At 41.8% G+C, this 22304-nt stretch overlaps 1 protein-coding gene across 5 annotated transcripts in view; it reads right to left on the bottom strand.

The window, feature by feature from the left end:
• Window positions 1–22304, bottom strand: part of LOC139458151 (hemicentin-1-like) — a 78441-nt gene that overhangs the window by 30251 nt on the left and 25886 nt on the right. For 3 of the 5 annotated variants that reach the window (XM_071239475.1, XM_071239471.1, XM_071239472.1), the window contains exons 3-5: window positions 8210–8382; window positions 6639–6950; window positions 2927–3235 (exon numbers count right to left, since the gene is read on the bottom strand). In XM_071239475.1, coding sequence (XP_071095576.1) covers window positions 2927–3235; window positions 6639–6950; window positions 8210–8291 — 703 coding nt within the window. In that variant the 5' untranslated portion in view covers window positions 8292–8382. Of the gene's footprint in view, window positions 1–2926; window positions 3236–6638; window positions 6951–8209; window positions 8383–20921; window positions 21006–22304 lie in introns of those variants that run through there. The other 2 variants (XM_071239473.1, XM_071239474.1) reach the window with 2 other exon arrangements.

Raw genomic sequence — 22304 nt, forward strand, 5'->3', positions numbered from 1 at the left:
AAAACTTGACTCAATACAATATCAGGCTCTCAAACTAATTACACGCACCCAACATGGCACCTCCTACACCTCACTTAAGGCCTTAACAGGAGAAATGCCACTAAGTCTACGCAGGGAACAGCTAAGCTTAAATTTCTGGGCCGCGTCCCAATCAAACCCTCTCATCCAAAACTTAATAAACCAAAACATCAGCCCTAAAAACCAAGCTCTAGCTCGTAAACACCCCTTACTTACCCCAATATCCCAAAGAATAACAAACTACCTAAATGAACACCAAATTAAAAATCTTAAACAAAACTGCAAACAATCAAATATCTTCACCCCTAAACTTAAAATACCCAAAATAGACACAACACTAGCTAGCCAAATAAATAAACAAACCGACCCAAACATAGCTAAAACTACCACACTAGCATACATACACAAAAATTGGCCAAATTGGTGTCACATTTACACGGACGGATCCTCAGATCCGACCTCCAAACACACGGGTTTCGGAGTCCATACCACACAACCAACTAAAACCACACAATCCTTCCGACTCCCAAATAACTAATCAATATTCACGGCAGAACTAATGGGCATGGCCTCAGCCCTCCACAATCAAGAATCCAAAAACCACCAAAAAATCCTAATACTTACTGACTCCCTAAGTGGACTACAAGCCCTCCAAAACAAAAATACCAAAAACCGACCTAAATTAATAAATCAAATACTTAAAAGCTCCAACGACCTAACAAAAGCAGGCAAACAAATAACCTTCTTGTGGATACCAGCCCACGTAGGAATATACGGTAATGAAAACGCCGATAAAGCAGCTAAACTATCCCTCAAAATCCCAGAAATAAGCTTAAACTTACCCATCTCAAAATCAGAAATTAAAAGTGTAAACAAACACAAAATCACAAAAAAATGGCATAACCTATATCTAAACTCAAATAGCCAAATCAAAAGAGTGCTCAGCAAACCACTAACCAAACCAAAAATTCTCCATCCATCAAAAAAAATCGACAGAGTAATCACTAAACTCCAAACAGGACACACCAACCTAAATAACCACCTAAAGAAATTTAACACTGCAAACAACCAGAAACCCCAGAACACGCACTCATCCACTGCACACACTACCTAACACATCGAACCGCATTACAAACCACCCTCAATCTAAACAAGGCTCTCACTCTAGAAGCAATACTAAACCCACAAAATAAACTAGAAAACTTCAAGGCCTTAGGCGTATTCTTAATAAAAACGGAACTAATAAAACGCATCTAAAACCATAATAACCTACCAAATCAAAATCACATAAACAAACAATCATCCACCATACCCAGCTCCCTTAGTTCTCCTCCCCAACCCCATCGGCATCTATTCCAAATCTCAAAATTCCCAAATTCTATATAAGCAACCCCTAAAGCCCCCTCTTGGGTTGCACAGACCACCCTCGCCCCTTTCGGAAACACATTTAATGGCCTGGCCGGGCCCGTGTGCGAAATACGCATCAGTCGGAAAGCGCACGTTAAATCTCCAAAGTAAGTAAGTAAGTAAGGCAACTGGTCGACTTTTCAAAGCGACGTGAAGACCCAACTCACCCACTCCAGTGGCTATTGGTAACTCGTGTGTGTTTGTTTGTTTGTTAACGCCGCACTCAGCAATGTTCCAGCTATATGACGGCGGTCTGTAAATAATCTAGTCTGGACCATCAATACATGTCATAAAATAACCGATGACATCATGAGCATCGATCTACGCAATTGAGATGCGATGACATGGATCAACCAAGGCAGCGAGCCTTACCACCCGATTCCATTAGTCGCCTCTTACGACAAGCATGGGTTGTTGAAGACCTGTTCTACCCCGGATCTTCACGGGTCCTATTGGTAACTAAAGACATTGACAGATTGTTAACTGCACATAACAAGTCATAGAGTGCAATATTGTAACATGTTTGATGCATCATCAATATAAGCATTGAAAACTTTAACAATGAATATGTCGTGTATGTTTACAGTGTTAATTAAGATATTTTGGCGAATGCGTGAGTGAGTGAGTGCGTTGTGTTTAACGCCGCTTTGGACAGTATCCAGTTATTTCATTGTATGTCAGCTTGATGTGGGAGGAGTGAGTGAGTTGGGTTTAACGCTGCTTTGAACAGTACTTCAGTTATATCACGGCGTGTCAGCTTAATGTGGGAAGAGTGAGTTGGGTTTAACTCTGCTTTGAACAGTATTTCAGTTCTATCACGGCGTGTCAGGTTGATGTGGGAGGAGTGAGTGAGTTGGGTTTAACGCTGCTTTGAACAGTATTTCAGTACTATCACGGCGTGTCAGCTTAATGTGGGAAGAGTGAGTTGGGTTTAACGCTGCTTTGAACAGTAGTGAGTGATGCAGGTTTTAGGAGTTTACCACTTTGGTGAAACCCACGAGCACAGGAATGGTGCTGACAAACCTAGAAACATAATCGTGGCGAACGATCATAGGATTCTGGCGTGTCCAAGGGACGAAACTCAACACAGCAAATTGCGGCGCCTTAGACGCCCGTGTCCTGTTTGACGATTGAATAACCGATGCTCCAGCTGTCGACCACTAGCTTTTAGTTTTAAACAACCAGCTTATTGTATCAGTATCACTCATTCATTCTAACCGACCCGGGGTAGAATAGATCCATGCTTGTCGTAAAAGGCGTCCTAGGAGCCGACTAATGGGATCGGGTGGTCAGGCTCGCTGACTTGGTTGATGCATGTAATCGTATCCCAATTGCGTGGATCGATGCTCATGATGTCAATCACTGGATTGTCTGGTCCAGACTCGACTATTTACATACCGCCGTCATATAGCTGGATTATTGCTGAGTGCGGCGTTAAACAACAAACAAACAAACAACAAACAAACAAACAACAAACAAACATTCATTCTAACCAACTCACATTGAACTGTGACAGTCTTTGTTGCCCTTTTCCCCGACGATGCTGGATGAGACATGTCGCAGCGTATCTGGATGCCGTCGTCGGCGGCGGAGAAGGTACGGTAGAGGTAGTTCACGGTCCTGTAAGTGCCGTCAGCGTTGGTGGTGGCTGGAGGACTATACCCATCAGTTACAATCGACGTCGACCCAACACGCCACCTCAACGTGGCCTGGGGCACTGCACCGTCCGCCACACACAAATACGTGACGTTCTGGCCCTCGTTGATGGTGTCGTTCCCAATAATCTCTGGGTACTGACTAGGCGGGGGAACTGCAGTGATAGACATGATGTTTCAGAGCTACAGATAAGCAGCATATTTGCGTAAAATTCCCCCCAAAATATTAAAAGCCCAATTACGGTAAACTTCGGTTATAACGAACTCAAAGTGACCACTAATTTTAATTCGTTATAACCGTATATCGTTTTACACATATGTACATCATCTATACAGAAAATGGACTTCACCAAAAAAAAGGTTGTTTTATCCGACAGTTCGTTATAGGCGTGTTCGTTATAAACGTAGTTTACCGTACTTTGTATTAACTTGGGTACAGAAACGCATGCATTAAATGAAAAACTGAAATGTATAAAAACAGCACGTGTAAATACCCAATGAAGCTTTTTCACCATGCTTACAAAGGAGCTAGTTTCCGAAACACAATTACGAGCTAATTTACTTTCTGAGTCAAGCCTATATATTTAGAACAGTTATATAGATCTAAAACATGTTTTATTTTATTTTTAAATGTTCACTAATTTTTGAAAAAAAACCAATAGAGTAATGAATAGATACCGAATGAAAAAAAACAATTAAAATAGAAATCCTAGGGTAAAAACTCAGTTCCTCAAAAAGTTATCTGGCGCTCTGAATGTTTTCATAATCACGAATATTAATGATAATGTTCATATCATGAAGTATTATTTCATAACCACAAAACAATCGTAGTCTTTCTGATGTGTGTGTTTCTACACCGCAGTTAGCAATATTCCAGCTATATCACAGCAGTCTGAAAATACCACTGTTTGGGCCGGACAAACGTGTGATGGTTATCCGAAGCACCATTCCGGCAGGGTACGTGTTTGATAATTGGGTCAGGTTTAGATCCGTTTTCTATATGTGCATAGATCCGTTTTCTAAATGTGCATAGATCCGTTTTCTATATGTGCATTGATCCGTTTTCTATATGTGCATAGATCCGTTTTCTATATGTGCATAGATCCGTTTTCTATATGTGCATAGATCCGTTTCCTATATGTGCTTAGATCCGTTTTCTTTATGTTAACTATCTGTACACCTATCGATCTGTCTGTGCATCTATCCCTTTTCTATACGTGCAACTATCCCTTTTCTGTATTTGCAACTATCCCTTTTCTATCTGTTAACTATATGTACATCTATCCTTCTATCCCTTTTCTATATGTGCATCTATGCTTTTCTACATGTGCATCTATCCGTTTTCTATCTGTTAACAATCTGTACATCTATTCGTCTATCTGTGCATCTTCTATCTATTTTCTATCTGAGCATCTATCCATATCTCAAATGGATAGTTCCTACATCGAGGCATGCATCTAAACACTATGTTGATCAAGGCTGTTCGATGTTTATTAAAGCTGTTCGATGTTGATCAAAGCTGTTCGATGTTGATCTAAGTTGTTCGATGTTGATCAAAGCTGATCCATGTTGATCAAAGCTATTCAATGTTGATCAAAGCTATTCGATGCTGATCAAAGCTGATCCATGATGATCAAAGCTATTCAATGTTGATCAAAGTTATTCGAAGTTGATCAGTGCTACTCGTTATCCATCAATAATATTCGCTGCGTATCCCCGCTTTCTGTTACACCTTGCTTCTGATAGGCACGCTGCTCAGACGTCAGTGTGACCTGGTAGTCATGGCAACACGAAGAGGACAAGATAGAGAATTAGACAATGAAGCAAGCAGAGCGAGAATGACGCAATGAGAGAAAATGAAGCAATGGGGGACAATAAAGCAAGGAGAGACAAAATGAGGGTGACTATGAGTGAGTGAGTTTGATTTAACGCCATTTTGAACATTATTTCAGTGATCTCGCGTGTTTCTGCGGGATGTGGGAGGAGTGAATGAGTATTGCTTTACGCCACGCTTAGCAATATTCTAGCAAAGCATGGCGGGTGACACAAGAAATTGGTTTCACACAATGTACCCATTGAAATCAGGGGAATCAAACCTGGGGTTAGTCATGACGAGCGAACACTTTAACCACTAGGCTACCAAGCCTCAATGTCACTGTCTACAGTATCGCAGAAATAGTATGATATGATACAATTCTAACAAGAAATATGTTGAACATTGCGCTTGTGGATGGGATTTGATCAGATAAAAAAAGGGCAACGATGTACCGAGATCATATGCTTACGCTGGCACGAAAGGGCGCTTAGCAAAAGATTGCGTTATCAATTTTATGCTGTGTCAGTAATTTCTTCAGCTGTATTGTGATACTGTACTGTTGGTTTACCATGCCCTGTTACTTTCAAATATTTTGGAGTTAAACCAGTGGTTGACAGTATGAGCAAGGAATCGTCTGGGTACGATGATACATGATCAGCGAGGCCATGCATGGCAATATCTCATACCCAATGATCAGCGCTTGCAGTTTGTTTGTTAGACGTTAAACAGAGCAATATTCCAGCAATATGGCGATCTGTAAATTAACGAACGTGGGCCAGACAATCCAGTGATTGATACCATGACCATCGATCTTGGGATCGATGACACTCTTCCAAGTCAGGGAGATCTGGTTGGTCTCCTTTAGTTTGGCAAAATCAATTTAAGGATTTTAAAGAATATTGTTGAATATTACCAGTGAGACAGGGGTGACAATGGCTGCCCCAGTGATTTGATTATTTAGGATGATGTGAAATAAAATGCACTGGTTGGGATTGGAGGCTTGATTTAGGAGCCCGATGTTTGGTGAACTGTACTGGAGGTATGTGATCATACAAGAACAACGAGTGTATACCCACTGTCTGATCTTACTTGTGTTGACTAAAAGCATTTTCTCAGAGGCAAGTGAGTTAACTGACTGGTATTATAGAGTTACATTTTGGCTGGACTAACGAGTCTATGCATTGTCCAATCCATATCAAGAGACGAAATCGAAATCTGGTTCGTAAACTGTCATGCAGATTTCGGTCGATTGCAGGACAGCCAACTCGTTGTCAACAGATATTTTCTAAATCTTTTTAGTTTTTTAATCTAGCTGCTCACGTGATTTGATGCACTTCGCGATGGATGACTTGTTTTATCACAAAATAGATCTTGATTATCGATCAGATCGTCTTGACTGGGCACCACCATTTTGTTTGAAGCAATTCAAGTGATACGAGAGGTGGAATCTGATTGGTCCAGAGGAGAGGCATAGAGGGACATAACTCGTAATAGCCACAGGTGACGGTATGATCAAGCCCGTGAACCCTTGCCGAACTAGACTGAAAACTGGACTTTAATAGTAAGTTAACTCTCTTGCCTCGGGAAGATTGGATTCGAACTGAGGGTCATAGGTTCCTGGGACGCAAAAGGGAAGCAACTCTGCACATCAATGTGCGGCGCCTTGTACGCCGTTAAGTACAAAGGAAGAAAGTGAGAAGTGAAGACATACGGAGGGATGAAAGGACGGACAACATACGTACTCTGAATGTAGAAAGTGCCGGTATCGCTGTTCGTTCTCCCATTTACCGAGGTGGCAATGCAGGTGATATTGACGCCATTATCCTCCTTCCTGACCGTCAGCTGATAGGCGCTGACACACTCATAAGATACGATACCTTGGGCTGACGTGGAAATGATGGTGCAAGTCGTGCTCCTGGTGAAGGGGCTCAACTGGTCCCCTCTCCGCCAGACATAGGTTATCTGGGCACCATTGGCGATGGAGCTACAGCTCAGAGTATAACTGGTACCCGCGTTCATGGGGGTTTGCATGGAGAGGAACGGTTTTGTAAAAACTGGAAAAAGTTAGTACTATAATGAGAATGGATGTCATGATACTTATGATGATGATGAGGATGGCGATGATGATGATGATAGCTAATGAGTGAGTGAGTGAGTATGGTTTAAAGCCGCATTTAGCAATATTCCAGCAATATCACGGCGGGGAACCCCCAAAATGGGCTTCACACATTGTACCCATGTTGGGAATCGAACCCGAGTCTTCGGTGTGACGAGCGAACGCTTTAACCACTAGGCTACGCCACCGCCCCGAATTATTTGAAGTATGGTGAGATGAATTGGGATTTAAAGTCGCGTTATAGATTATTGCATTTATAATGCGACGTGCATGCACGTTTGTCTGCGTGCGTGCGTGGCTGCTTGTACTATTCCGACATGATACCGGTTCTATAGTGCTAGCCCATTACGATATCATGTAGCAGTTTAACATGAATATCCGACTCAGACACAGTATGCTGACTCCGAGTCGACCAGTCCTTGTTCTATCCCTCAATGCCGAGAACCAGGTAGGGTAACAACAAGTACCGTCTTTTAGTGTCTTTTGATATGACGCAGCAGGGGATCAAACCCCGACCTTCCGCTCTCCTGGCAGACGCTCTACCACTAGACCACGGAGGCGGTCTGTGGCAATGAATATAGTGATGGATGATGCTGCTGATGATGATGATGATGGGTTGTTAATTCAACACAATAATACAAGCTTTTCTATACTAATAGCTAAGACTATATAATCATCAGATTAATAAGTACAGCACAGTGCAATGTCTAATGTTAGATCAGAACCACGTTATAGGAAATATTTGACTGTTAACGTTCAGCGTTTGCTTTCACGGTTTGTTTTATTGTAGATTCAAAAAACTGTTTCAGTCGAGACATTATATTTTTAAAGTAAGATATCAAATATGTCTTATTTCGAGCACTAACTCTTTAAAACAAAATTGTATCGCTATTGATTCTTTGACTTTGGCTTCGCATAAATTTTAAATGCTGAACTGCGGCATACAGTTTATAGAATTTAAACATTTCCTACACAATGGGTTATGATGCCGAGGATTAATTCTCGTATTTCACTCATGAATAAATCAAACTGACTATTTGGCTACAGTTACCAACACACTGTGCGAAGTTTCTAAATTATTCATAAACGAGTTGTCATGACAACGTGAGAACCTGCATCAAGTTTTCTAAACTATCTAAAGAAGAAAGTTACTCTGTTTTACAAATAAAGGTGCACTTTTATATTCGTTGTACTTACTTTGAGCTGTGCATAGTTTACAGACAGATAGCACCAGTGCAAGACATAGCAGTTTGGAAGGGACATTTGTTTGTGACGTCATGTTGTGGAAGCTCTGCACACTGCTGTTGCTAGCGTCGGTGTAAGGTGAAGGTTTCTCGATTACGCTGACGGGCAGATATCAAACCATGACGCTGAAAGTAACAATAGATGGTTAAAATAGATATAGTTTCCAGAAGCAAATGATTCTTAGATCCGAGAGAGAATCGCTATCTGAAACCACATGGCTCAAAAAGCGCGTCGGTGAGTGAGTGAGTTGGTTTAACGCCGCTTTTAACTGTATTCCAGTTATATCACGGCGTGTCATCTTAATTTAGGAGGAAAGCCCGAAGTGATGTAGGTCTCAGACGTTTACCACGTCGGTGAAATCCACGAGCACGGGTATGGTGCTGACAAACCTAGAAACATAATAGGGGCGAACCGGGATTCGAACCCACAATCATAGGTTTCTGGCGTGCCCAAGGAACGCAACTCTGCACAATGTTAAAAGCGGCGTAATATCCAACTCACTCACCAAATATCTGCTTGGAGAACCCAAAGATGATGGGTATGTTGCTGCCAAACCTAGAACCGAGATCCTTGTACGCCAAAGGGACGTCACTCTACACAGTCAAGTACAACGTAAAATCAAACTTTATCAATACCGATAATTCATCGTAACGGAGGATGTACTTATTGGGGCCTCCTTTGAAGATGCGGGTAGAATAGGCCTTCAGCAACCCATGTTTCACGTAAGAGGCGACTATGCTTGTCCTAAAAAGCGACTAACGGGATCGGGTGGTCAGGCTCGCTGACTTGGTTGATGCATGTCATCGTATCCCGATGGTCTAGATCGATGCTCATGATGTCAATCACTGGATTGTCAGGTTCAGACTCGATTATTTACAGACCGACGTCATACAGCTGGAATATTGCTGAGTGCGGCGTTAAACAACAAACAAACAAACAAACAAACAAACCCTCTCGGGCGTAGCGACCCTAAAGTGTAATCTGCAACAATAACTTGCGCTGCACGCTTCTCGTGATTATAATTACAGCGCTTGCACAAGATCCCCGGGGCTTTGTTGCAGCATACTTGAAAATGTGTGTCAGTTGAGCGTAACATTTTATCAATTTGATATCCCATCAACATATACCAACTATACCAGTGTGGTATATTGCCAGATGTGCGCAAATCTTATCCACGGGGTCACGCTTTTATCGAAAATCAAGGAATGTAAACGAACAAATTTGCGGCGTCTCGTGTGGATAAACACACTTCGATCGGCCATTTGACCTATATGACAGAGAGCATTGATTGCTCATTCAAACGTGGAGTATATTTTTGTCATACATGAGGATTGTTCTCCCTTCCGATATTAACACAATGCACATATCAACAAATACCACTGGGAATTTTACCATTTACAACAATGTGCGGGAAACAATATTTTATGATAAATACATATATTAATCATGTACTCGGAGACAAACGTAGTCGTATTCGTGTTAAAAGATTTATTTAGTTTTATTTAACGACGAACGCCAACGTAGGCATTGTAAAGATATTTGCGAAAGAAAGGACGACGTTAGTTGAATAAAGGAATATTTTGTCCCCCTGAAAATATTAGACATAAAACTGAAATATTGACGAGAAATTTATCAGTCACAGAGAAATGGAGAAAAAAGCAAAATGAAAATTATACGAATGGATTACTAAAAAATATTAATGACACAGGTGTTCGCGAAAGGGGTAAGCATGTCCTGCTCTATCAGTAGCACATCACTTATACAGTTTGCGACCCGTGAAGGTCCGGGGTAGAACAGGTCTTCAATATCCCATGCTTGCCGTAAAAGGTGACTATGCTTGTCGTGAGAGGCGACTGACGGCATCGGGTGGTCAGGCTCGCTGACTTGGTTGATGCATGTCATCGTATCCCAATTACGTGGATCGATGCTCATAATGTCAATCACTGCATTGTCTGGTCCAGATTCGATTATTTACAGACCGCCGTTATATAGCTGGAATATTGCTGAGTGCGGCATTAAACAACAAACAAACAAACATCATACAATTTGCATAAAAAATAAGTGTTTGTTTCCCAAAGTCACACCCATCACTACTCCTGACAAACGGCGGCGGCCTCTAATGTTTTTATCCTATGTTTCTCTGTCTTTATCTAAATCTTCTGAGAAAATCCGTTTAGGTCAAAGACATACTCATGTTCAAATATTTATATCTTTCTATAATAAACTTAAAATCAGCCTTTTCGACACAATTATCCTTAAAATACATTAAATGTTTTTATTCATCGAAGCTGCAAACTATATCAAAGTAATTCTCATTCATATGAACATATATTATAACTGTCAAAATGATAAATTGCTGATAAATTATTTTACAGATCCCATGGGTAGAAAAGAACCCCAACTATATATTTGGTCCCTGCAATTCAAACTAGTGACAAATTTCATTTCATAATACATTGATACAAATAGCGATTACATTTTTTCATAATATATATGAAAGTTTCTTCAAGCAGAAATTTATGTAATAAATATTATATCAAATATTGGGACATATCAATAATATTCTAATAGACAAAATGGTAGATACTTGGTGTTTGTCACAGGACAATGTGTGAGTTACATGTCGAGAAATAGATAAAATTACACAGTATGACATTTTCGTTTGACATCACAGCAGCATCATCCCGGAAGTACATTAGACAACCACAGAGCAACGCACGTCAAGAAGTGTTCTAACTGTTTACAAACACCGATAAACAAATAAACACATCACATCACACCTGGACTAACCTTGCACTTTAAAACAACAACAAAGCTGTGAATCTCGCACATACTGAGCACCAGGGGCTTTTGGTGTATCGCCAATGCTAGCTACTTGTACGATAGACATGAATCCCAATCCGCCATTCTTTATTGCGGTTACCATGGAGACCAACCACAACAAAGGCAGTTCAATATAGTCCATGTGACTGTTGAATTTGTAAGTAGAGTCGCGTGCCCTAGGTTTACTAGATTCATTGATTTGTGCTGATAGAAGTTGCGATTTTATGTTCATGATTGTTTCGTCATTTGTCGTAAAGAAGTCAGATGATAATCGGGTTTCGTCGATGACATGATGTCTCCGTGCGTGTCTGGCAATTTCATCGATTTATTGACACACAGAACATATGATTGTCCCCATCGGGATAAGAATGAACAATACATGGTCTTGATACAATTACTAATCATTAATGTCCGAATTAGGTCTAAGTTTGTAACAATTTCAAAGCTTCCTCCTATTATTGTGTTTCCTAGGCAACCAAGCGGAACAAAAGGAATTGATCGACTACCAAGATCATTGTATTGCATGTACCATTGTAACATAGCGCGTGGAAACAGTATGTATACGTATTAGTTTTTCATTCATAATATTTAGTCATTTCCCTTTTTTTGGTATTTTCGAACATCTAGTGTGTTATTAATCTATAACGTTACCATACATATCCCCGATTCAATTCCTGCCACACACATCTTCGTCTTGTGTCCAGAGTTTCGTCCCTTGGGCATGCTGGAAATCTGTTTGAATCCCGATTAACCCCGATTATGTTTCTAGGTTTGTCAGCACCATACCCATGCTCGTGGGTTTCACCAAAGTGGTAAACGTCCGAGACCTGCATTACTTCGGGCTTTCCCCCCACATCAAGCTGACACCCTGTCAGTCAAAATACCATCCATCTACATTTGGAAAAATCCACCCCAAACTCCACCCAAAGACAACGATCCACCCACAAAACTATCTAACCACACAACTAAGTCATATCCGTCAATGAAGATCCGTGTAGAGAATAGGTATTCAGCAACCCATGCTTGCTGCAAATGCTTGTCGTGAGAGGCGACTAACGGGATCGGGTGGTCAGGCTCGCTGACTTGGCTGAAGCATGTCATCGTATCCCAATTGCGTGGATCGATGCTCTTGATGTCAGTCACTAGATTGTCTGGTCCAGACTCGATTATGTACAGACCGCTGTCATATAGCTGGAATATTGCTGAGTTAAACAACAGATTAATCAAATTAAATCAATGACATTACCTAATCATCTTTAAAAACACCTCTCCTTTTATGATATAACCTAATCACCTAATCACTTTATTCAGGTTTCAGCTATGGACATACGTAAGTCAGTTTCTTGGCTATAAAGCCGTGCCAGCTTGATGTCGGAGGAAAGCAGGGGTGATGGAGACCTCATTTTACCAGAAATAAGACATCTCGAAAAATTGCATCCGGATACCTGCCGGATACCTTCAGCAATGTTAAATTTTCTTGGTTAGTTTCCAATATATTTTTAGGTGTTTCACACTTATTTGAACAAAATGCACCCCCCAATTTGTGATATTTTTTTTTTAAAACTCAGATTGAGGTATCCGGTGATGTATCCGGTACCGGATACCTGGATACCCGGATTCCAGGTGGCAAACTTTCCGGTGAGGCGTCCATGCCGGATACCACGGATCTGGTATCCGGCAAGGTATCTGCCACCGGATACCCGGACGCGTTTTGGGTAAGTGTCCGGAGGTATCCGGAAGGTACCCGGATACCGGAAACTGCATTTTTGACTGTGTCAAGACTTTACCTTTGGTGCTGACCAACAAGAAACATAATCAGGGCGAACCGGGATTCGAACCCACAATCATAGTTTCTGGCCTGCCCAAGGGACACAACTCTGCACAGCAAATTACGTCATCTAACATGAATTGGACACCCGTGCCCCCTGAGGAAATATTACTAATGTGAACATATAGCTATGGAAAAAAGTAACTGTGTTTTATATAATGTTTAGAACAAACATAATTATTCTGAAATTAAATAATGAATCTTTCAATACATGTTCTTGAAGACATCTCCTCGACTTTAAGGTCGTGATTCACAATTTGCTCGTGCATGTTAATGCACAGCGCAAAATTTGTATGTCTGCGTGTTTGTTGGGAGAAAGATACGTGTATTTTGTTTGTGCGAAGAGCACACAATAATTGTTTAGCTGTTAGGTGCTCATAAAACACTTAACCGTAAATAGCGCTTACAGCTTGCTGAAAAGCATCCACGCGCCGTGAGTATGCTGCAAACATGAATTACGCAAAATGTAGTTGCGAGACAGTTAAATATTCATCGAAACACAATATCATCTCTTTAGAGACGTTATCTACAGCAAGGCAACTCTAATGACATCCCATGGGTTTGTCGTCCACGTATGACGTCATGTCAACAGTCAACCATATTCAGTTGGTGCATCTACGGAATCGATACCAAACTGCCACATTAACACCTCGGACAATTCCTCGATCGAGACCAGTTAGTGGCAGAACCGTATACACGGAAATGGGCTTCACACATTGTACCCATGTCGGGATTCGAACCCGGGTCTTCGGTGTGACGAGCGAACGCTTTAACCACTAGGCTACCCGACCGCCCCTGTACCATTTGTGCAAATGCAGGGACGGAACGTCACGTAGCAGGGACGGGTAACCATGGACTGATGTCATTCCAGACCCCTTTCCCACAGAACATGTCTGGGATGGGAGGGACGAACGCCTACGACAGGACCAAAACCAGCGGTAACGCAAGCTCAGTTGGACAAATTCTTGGTTGAGGTTTGGAACAACATCCCCCAGGCTGCTCTCAATCATCTGGTGTCTTTACAGTGCACCGCTTGTACCTCGCCTGTGTCAACGCAGATGTTGGTTAAACCCGATATTGACACTGTTAATCAACACAGCTCTCTAAACATTTTAAAGCAACTCGAAAACAACCAGCCAACAGAGATACAATCGATGCACGTGCTCTGAATCCAGCAGAATCGACAACAGCGCTGTATAAATATTTGATCCCTTTTAAGTGAACACAGATCTAGAAATTAAAATTGATTAACTCCTCTTTTAGGGCGTATCTCTCGGTCACCTGTTACCAGACATGGGCTTTGTAAAGGAATGTGTTATGATAGAACATTGATCAGACGACAGACCAATTATTTTGTTGTATTTTTTACAAACATAAATTTACACCACTTTGTATGACGCAGTTACTTTTTTCCGTCAGTATATATGTATTTTTAGCTTCGGCGCAACACATTATGAATAAATGTATATATATATATTACGTGACTGTACCTTGAACGTTGTCGATTATATTTACAAAGTGATATCGGATTTCGGTCGGTTAGTTCAGTATTTGTTGTCAGATTCAAGGCAGATTGATTTGCGTAACGTTGAAAATTAATCGTTCATGAAGTGGTATTTGAACACTGATGATAACGTTATGAATCATTAATGTGAGTGTTTACATAGACCATACGTAAACAGAACTCACACGATCAACGGAATAATAATCATTTTAGTTTTGAAAACAAACTCTGATTTTAATTTAACTGAACACACCTAAAAAATTCAAGATGGCCACTAAAGAAGTTCCATTATATACATATATATGTGTGTATATACGTTGTCTCGTGGCTGGAGCGTCTGTCCGGAGAACTGAAGGTCGGTTGTTCGATCCCTGGTCGATTCAAACCAAATGACGTTAAAAGATCGTACTTGTTGTTACCGTGCCTGTCATGTGACATTTTTAATGTAATAAAACATTGACTGGTCGACTCGGAGTTTTACTGTGTCTGAGTAGGGTATCCATGTTAAACTGCGGCATGGCATAAAAACCGCCATTCGTCCCGATTAATACGACACACACACACACACACACACACACACACACACACACACACACACACACACACACACACACACACACACACACACACACACACACACACACACACACACACACACACTCAAACACACTCACACTCACACATACATACTCACACACGCACACACACACACGCAAACACACATACTCACTCACTCAGTCATTCACTCTCACACACACAAAAACATTATAAAGACCACATGATCCTCGTTATGAGGCTTTTAAGGCAACAGACACAATAGTTCAGTACACAAAGGGCGTTTGTCTGGAGAGCGGAAGACTAGTGGTTCTATCCCTGGCAGCGTCATACACAAAAATACGTTGAAAGATGGTATTTGCTGTTACCCTGTTATAGTTTTAACTCGTACACACACACACATACACACACACACACACACACACACACACACACACACACACACACACACACACACACACACACACACACACACACACACACACAACACACACACACACACACACACACACACACACACACACATACAAACAAACACACACACGCAAACATACACACATAAACGTGAATGAACGCCGCTATATGACTGAAATATTGTTATACGAGGCTTTAAAGGCTCACTCACTCACTATGAACCACAAACATAGGTCCTGGAATCCTTCCGAACTCTGCATACAGATCAACTTGGCCAAACACAGAAATAATTAAATATTCCTAAAAAATAACATGTTCAGCTGTAGTTAACAGATTAAAATGCCGTATTGTTTGCAACCGTGGTTTTCCCCACAAACGTTACGAATCCAAGAATAAGAATCAGATAATATTATAAAAAAAAATATTCAAGGAAGAGACATCGTCTCAATTCCTTCACCGTGATATAACTAAACCATGTGCCTGTGGCAATTTAGTCCTGAAGTGTTTGTAACTCATCAATTTATGACAGCATTTTCGTATGGCCATATGTTTGTCTGCGTACGACTGTCGCTTTGAAAATTCTCGATTGTCCATGTAAACCAACTCGGCAACAACCAACTGACAGAGACACAATCGATTCCCGTACTCTGAAGTCCCAGCAGAATCGACTACAGCACTGTATAAATATTTGATCACTTCTAAGTGAACACGGCCCGATCTAGAAATTGATATGTAAGGGTTTGGAGAGTATGAAAAAAGATGGATCTAACATACTCCCGTGTTTGCTGTGAAGTTTTCAAAGGACTCGTTATGAAAAGAGGAAATGCAATTGATTGAACTAAACACACGCACATTCAGAAGAAAACAAACTCGTGACATCATGTCTGTTTGATTGCGATTGTGGTTTTAAAATATACAAACTGATCTGAAAACACACTGAGATTTATCAAGTCTGAAAAATTAGGAGATAAACATACTGTGTTTAGTTTAGCGCTAAATTTAACATTTGAAACCTCACGCTGCGCGTTCTGGTCATATTAACGCGGTTAAATCAACAGGTAGCCTTGTTATACAGTAAACTACGGTTATAACGAACTCAAACGGACTACTAATTTTAGTTTGTTATAACCGTAATTCGTTATAAGCATATATACAGCATAACTACAGTATATAGTCGGGACTAAAAAGTTAGTTCGTTATAAGCGTGTTCGTTATAACCGTAGTCTGCTGTACATTGAAAAGACAGTACGTCTGTCTCCTTGTTTACCAGTGAGTGAGTGAGTGAGTTAGGTCTAACGCCGCTTTTAACAGTATTCCAGTTATATCGCGGCGTGTCAGCTTAATGTGGGAGGAAAGCCCGAAGTGATGCAGGTGTCAGACATTTACCACCCTGTGGGTGCTGTGGGTTATGAGTGGCGTCGTAGATAACGTTAGGCAGCTTGTACTTTATCCGTTGTTTAATTGACAGCTAATGTTTGTTTGTCTGTTTGTTATTTAACGCCACACTCAGCAATATTCAAACTATATGACGGCGGTCTGTAAATAATCGAGTCTGGACCAGACATTCCAGTGATTGACCTCATGACATGCATCAACCAAGTCAGCGAGCCTGACCACCCGATCCCGTTAGTCGCCTTTTACGACAAGCATAGTCGCCTTTTATGGCAAGTGTGGGTCGCAGAAGACCTAGTCTACCCCGGATCTTCACGGGTCTGCTTCAAGGTAGTCGGGACTGATCCTTTCGTTAGTGTTCAACAAGGATGAGGTTGCGTGACTACAGGTTCCAGGCAATCTGTCAGAATCCACGCAAGAATAGGATCCAGGCAAGACGAATTGCTAGCCGCAGCACCCATTAATGAATTCACCTCCTTGGAAGTACAATAAATTACGGTTATAACGAACTCAATGGGACCACTAGTTTTAATTCGTTATAACCGTAGTTCGTTATAAGAATATGTACAGTCTATATACATCAAAATGACGGGACAAAAAAACAGTTCGTTATATCCGTCAGTTCGTTATAACGTATAACGTGAGGGCTCGTAATAAACGTAATTTACTACAGTTGCTTGTAACGATAGTAGAAATTTCCCAGAAAATTGAATATCAAATGTCTTCCTCCGATTCAGTGATAATGTTTTTTTCAAACTCTCTACTTTTGTGATGAGAAAAGATGCAAATGAGTTTGCCGTAGTCTTTGATTCAGTTTCAGGTTTAGACACTTGGGATTTGTTACTTTTTTATGATGACATTCAATTGTCTTGAATTGTTTTTGTTGTTCATCACTGTCTTCCTAATGCACGAGAGCTTTGCCTGGTGAATAGTGATATTCACTTTGGGTGAATATCGAGAGTTTTCGCCCTTTTAATTTGTTTCGATCAGAAAGAGTGAATATTTACGAAATATACTCAACATGTTTATTTTGACTACATGACAACAACTACATCAAATGTCGACTGTTGTCACGTGAATGTAATCAACCTGAGAATTATGCTATTGAATGTGAAACCGAGACAAGGGGTGCAGATATTATTCATAAATCGTAAAATTAGTAAAATATTAGGCAAAATGAATTATCTTATATTTTTAATTTTCGAAATAATAACGAAAGGCACAGCTTGTAATATTAGTCACGCGACAATCTCTCTCTCCCTCTCTCTAACTCTCTCTATCTATCTCTCTCTATCTCTCTCTCCCTCTCCCTCTATCTCTCTCTCTCTATCTTTCTCTATCTTTCTCTCTCCCCCTCTCTCTCTATCTCTCTACCTCTCTCTATCTCTCTCCCTCTCTTTCTCTCTCCCTCTCTCTCTATCTATCTCTCTCACTCTCTCTCACTCTCTCTATCTCTCTCACTCTCTCTCTCTCACTCTCTCTCTCTCACTCTCTCTATCTATCTCTCTCACTCTCTCTCTCACTCTCTATCTCTCTCTCTTTCTCACTCTCTCTGTCTCTCTCTCTCACTCTCTTTCTCTATCTCTCTCTCCCTCTCTCTCTATCTATCTCTCTCTCTCTCTCTCTCTCTCTTCAGCGTCTTTCTCATTCTTTCTATTTCTCTCTCTCCCTCCTTTGACGCTCTTCAGTGAACATTAGTAACGGTGATAGTTGATCTATAAACATGACAACAGGGCTTTGTTGCTCGGTCCCAACTTGTCCCGAGTGGTATACAAAGGTACGCGTGAACGCATAATAGCAACGGACGCCTACATGGTGATGCGTCTAAATACAGCCGCGCTATACACCGTCACGCCTGGCTAGCATTGACAGAGGTGAAATCTTCTATCTAGGGACACACAGACAAGGAGGGGGTACTTGTCACCACAAACAGCCCTTTCACGTTAGATTACATTAATGTAAATATTCCCCACATTTGGTCGGTGACTGAGGTATTCAAACTCTAGTAACGTTTATGAAGACAGCATAACATGAATACCCCACTCAGACACAGTATATTGACTCTGAGCCGATCACTCCTTGTTTTAGCCCCTTAATGCTGAGCGCCAGGCAGGGTAACAACAAGTACCATCTGCTAACGTCTTTTGGTATATCGCAGCCAGGGGATCGAACCCCGACCTTCGCTCTATCCACTAGACCACGTAAACGGTGATATTCACTAGAAGTCTGTCAGTATTGTTGTACTATACAGAGACATAGTATCTCTTAGTTTTCAGGGGGCGGTGAGATAGCATGGTGGTTAAAGCGTTCGCTCGTCACGCCGAAGACCCGGGTTCAATTCCCCACATGCGTATAATGAGTGAAGCCCATTTCTGGTGCCTCCCGCCGTGATGTTGCTGGAATATTGCTAAAAGTTGCGTAACAATAATTTCAAATTTTAAATGCATATGATTGGTTACAGAAGGTATTATTATTATTATTATTATTATTATTATTATTATTATTATTATTATTAATTTATTTTTTAAATAATAACAATAACATGATATTTAAGATGTGAATACGTTGGTAGTATCCATAAACGTATTACTGATTAAACCACACAACTAATTAAGTGCTGATTGATGGGCTGTGGTAAACGTCTAAGACCTTCACTACTCTGGACTTTCCTCCGACATGAAGCTGACACGTGATATAAAGGGAATACTGTTAAAAGCTACTTGACAGGTTGTATCGGACACCGCACCACGTGTTGCAATAGACCACCTGTCAATCAAATAGTGACTCCCCAAACATCCCTGTGTAGCTGCTGTCGCGGCTTCTGATTAGAACAGTTTTTGTTTCAGAGAGGTATGTCACGCACAATGAAAAAGTTCAAGCGGTAAGGAATTCTTATTACTTCTTATTTAGTGCCGATGTCGTTTGTGTGTTCTTTCAGCTACTGGCGCGGTCGGGTAGCCTAGTGGTTAAAGCGTTCGCTCGTCACGCCGAAGACCCGGGTTCGATTCCCGACATGGGTACAATGTGTGAAGCCCATTTCTGGTGTCCCCCGCCGTGATATTGCTGGAATATTGCTAAAAGCGGCGTAAAACCATAACTCACTCACTCACTCACTCTTTCAGCTACTCTGCTTATATATAACACTTCAAGCCGCCAAAGTTGAATATGTATTCGCTTAACTCTCACTCTCTCTCTCTCTCTCTCTCTCTCTCTCTTGTCTCTCTCTCGCTCGCTCTCTCTCTCGCCTTCTCTCTTTGCTCTCTCTCTCGCTCTCTCTCTCTGTCTCTCTCTCTGCCTCTCTCTCGCTCTCTCTCCCTCTCTCTCGCTCTCAGCGTGTGTCTCTCTCTCTCTCGCTCGCTCTCTTTCTCTCGCCTTCTCTCTTGCTCTCTCTCTGTGGTTCTCTCTGTGTCTCTCTCTCTCGCTCTCCCTCGCTCTCTCCCTCTCGCTCTCTCTCGTTCTCTCGCTCTCCCTCGCTCTCTCGTTCTCTCTCTCTCCCTCTCTCTCGCTCTCTGCGTCTGTCTCTCGCTCTGTCTCTCTCTTGCCTTCTCTCTTGCTCTCTCTCTCTCGCTCGCTCTCTCTGTGTCTCTCTCGCTCTCCCCCGCTCTCTCTCGTTCTCTCTCTCTCCCTCTCTCTCTCTCTGCGTCTCTGTCTCTCTCTCTCTCTCTCTCTCTCTCTCTCTCTCTCTCTCTCTCTCTCTCTCTCTCTCTCGCTCGCCCTCTCGCTCTCTCTCTGACCAATGGGGTATGACCTTAAGCAACGCATGCTTGTCGTAACTGGCGGCTAACGAGATCGGGTGTTGGTTGATGCCTGTCGTCGTAACAGAATCGCGTAAGTCGATGCTCATGATGTCAATCACTGGTTTCACCACTCAGATTGCAGCACACAGCTCATTCATTCCGGGTTTCACAGCAACCTATGCATGTCGTAAAAAGCGACAAAATGGATCGAATGGTCAAGCTGGTCACTGGGCCGATCTCGGGTCATCGTATCCAAACTGCGTGGATCGCAATCACAGGATTGTCTGGCACAGTCTCGACTATGTACAGAGCGCCACCACACAGCTGGAACACTGCTGAGTGCGACGTTGACAAAATCATTTTACAGATATATAAACTTAATAGAACAAGATGGACCGGAACAACTCTCACCTTGCATCTGGAAGTATATATCTATGTAGCGTTTAGGCTGATAGATCCAATGGATCTACATACGTATTCCTAGAGACATATCAAGATTGTAGTGAGTGCCTTCGTCCGTCAATGTCACATACACAAATCACAACTCTGCACATCGAGAATACATTAACACCGAAAGGGAGCCGCAAATAGCAACATGAAAACTAGGTCCATTCATAATACGTTTACTATGATTTCAACAACGCTGACTCCCTTCGCTACGGTCGTTCAAAATATGTCGCAAGGAACACTCCCACAATCCCCAATCTCCGTTCCTGTGAGGGCTGGGTCTGTCTAGATACGTACAGAAAGCCAAACACAGTTGCCAAACAATCCCCCTGTGTCTACATTTTGCAATCTCTATTTGTTCCAACAAACATTGGCAAAACTTATACACGGGCAAATTAATATATGTTTGAGATCGGGGTCGCGTTAGAAACGATCACCACATTGAAATGGATTATTGTTAAATCTAAACGCCAACTTTAATAGAGCGTTAGAAACAACCGCCACTGACAAGAGTCGCCTCCTTTTAGGAATACGGTATTGTGAACATATTCCGTCTTATCTTCTAAGGACTGTAGGGGCGGTCGGGTAGCCTAGTGGTTAAAGCGTTCGCTCGTCACGCCGAAGACCCGGGTTCGATTCCCGACATGGGTACAATGTGTGAAGCCCATTTCTGGTGTCCCCGGCCGTGATATTGCTGGAATATTGCTAAAAGCGGCGTAAAACAATACTTGCTCTAAGGACTGTATGCTGTTGCTACTGTAGATAAAATGGAAATAGAGTGTTTGGTCGACCTCCATACATTATAGTTTGTTTGAGTAATTTCACATTCAAGGCCATATAAACCACATTCGGACGGACGCTAAAACTCTTTGACTCTAACGTGTGTTTTTTATAGTTTGGTACAACTCGGTTCATATTTCATAGTTTGTAGATCACAGTACAGGGGAGCGATGATACACAATCAGCCAACTGACGCATCAAAAAGACCACATGATCCTCGTTATGAGGCTTTTAAGGCAACAGAAACAATGGTTCAGTATACAAAGGGCGTTTGTCTGGAGAGCGGAAGGCTAGTGGTTCTATTCCTGATAGCGTCATACCCCAAAATACGTTGAAAAATGTTATTTGCTGTTACCCTGCAATAGTCTTAACTAGCTCACACACACACACACACACACACACACACACACGCACGCACGCACGCACGCACGCACGCACGCACGCACGCACATACACGCGCACACACAACCCACCACACATTCACGCACACAAAACCCACCACACATACACACACACACATACACACACAAACACACACACATACACACACACACACACACAACCACA

Source organism: Haliotis cracherodii, unplaced genomic scaffold (genome assembly GCF_022045235.1).
Source record: "Haliotis cracherodii isolate W230 unplaced genomic scaffold, xgHalCrac1.p SCAF_12, whole genome shotgun sequence".
NCBI lineage: Eukaryota > Metazoa > Mollusca > Gastropoda > Lepetellida > Haliotidae > Haliotis > Haliotis cracherodii.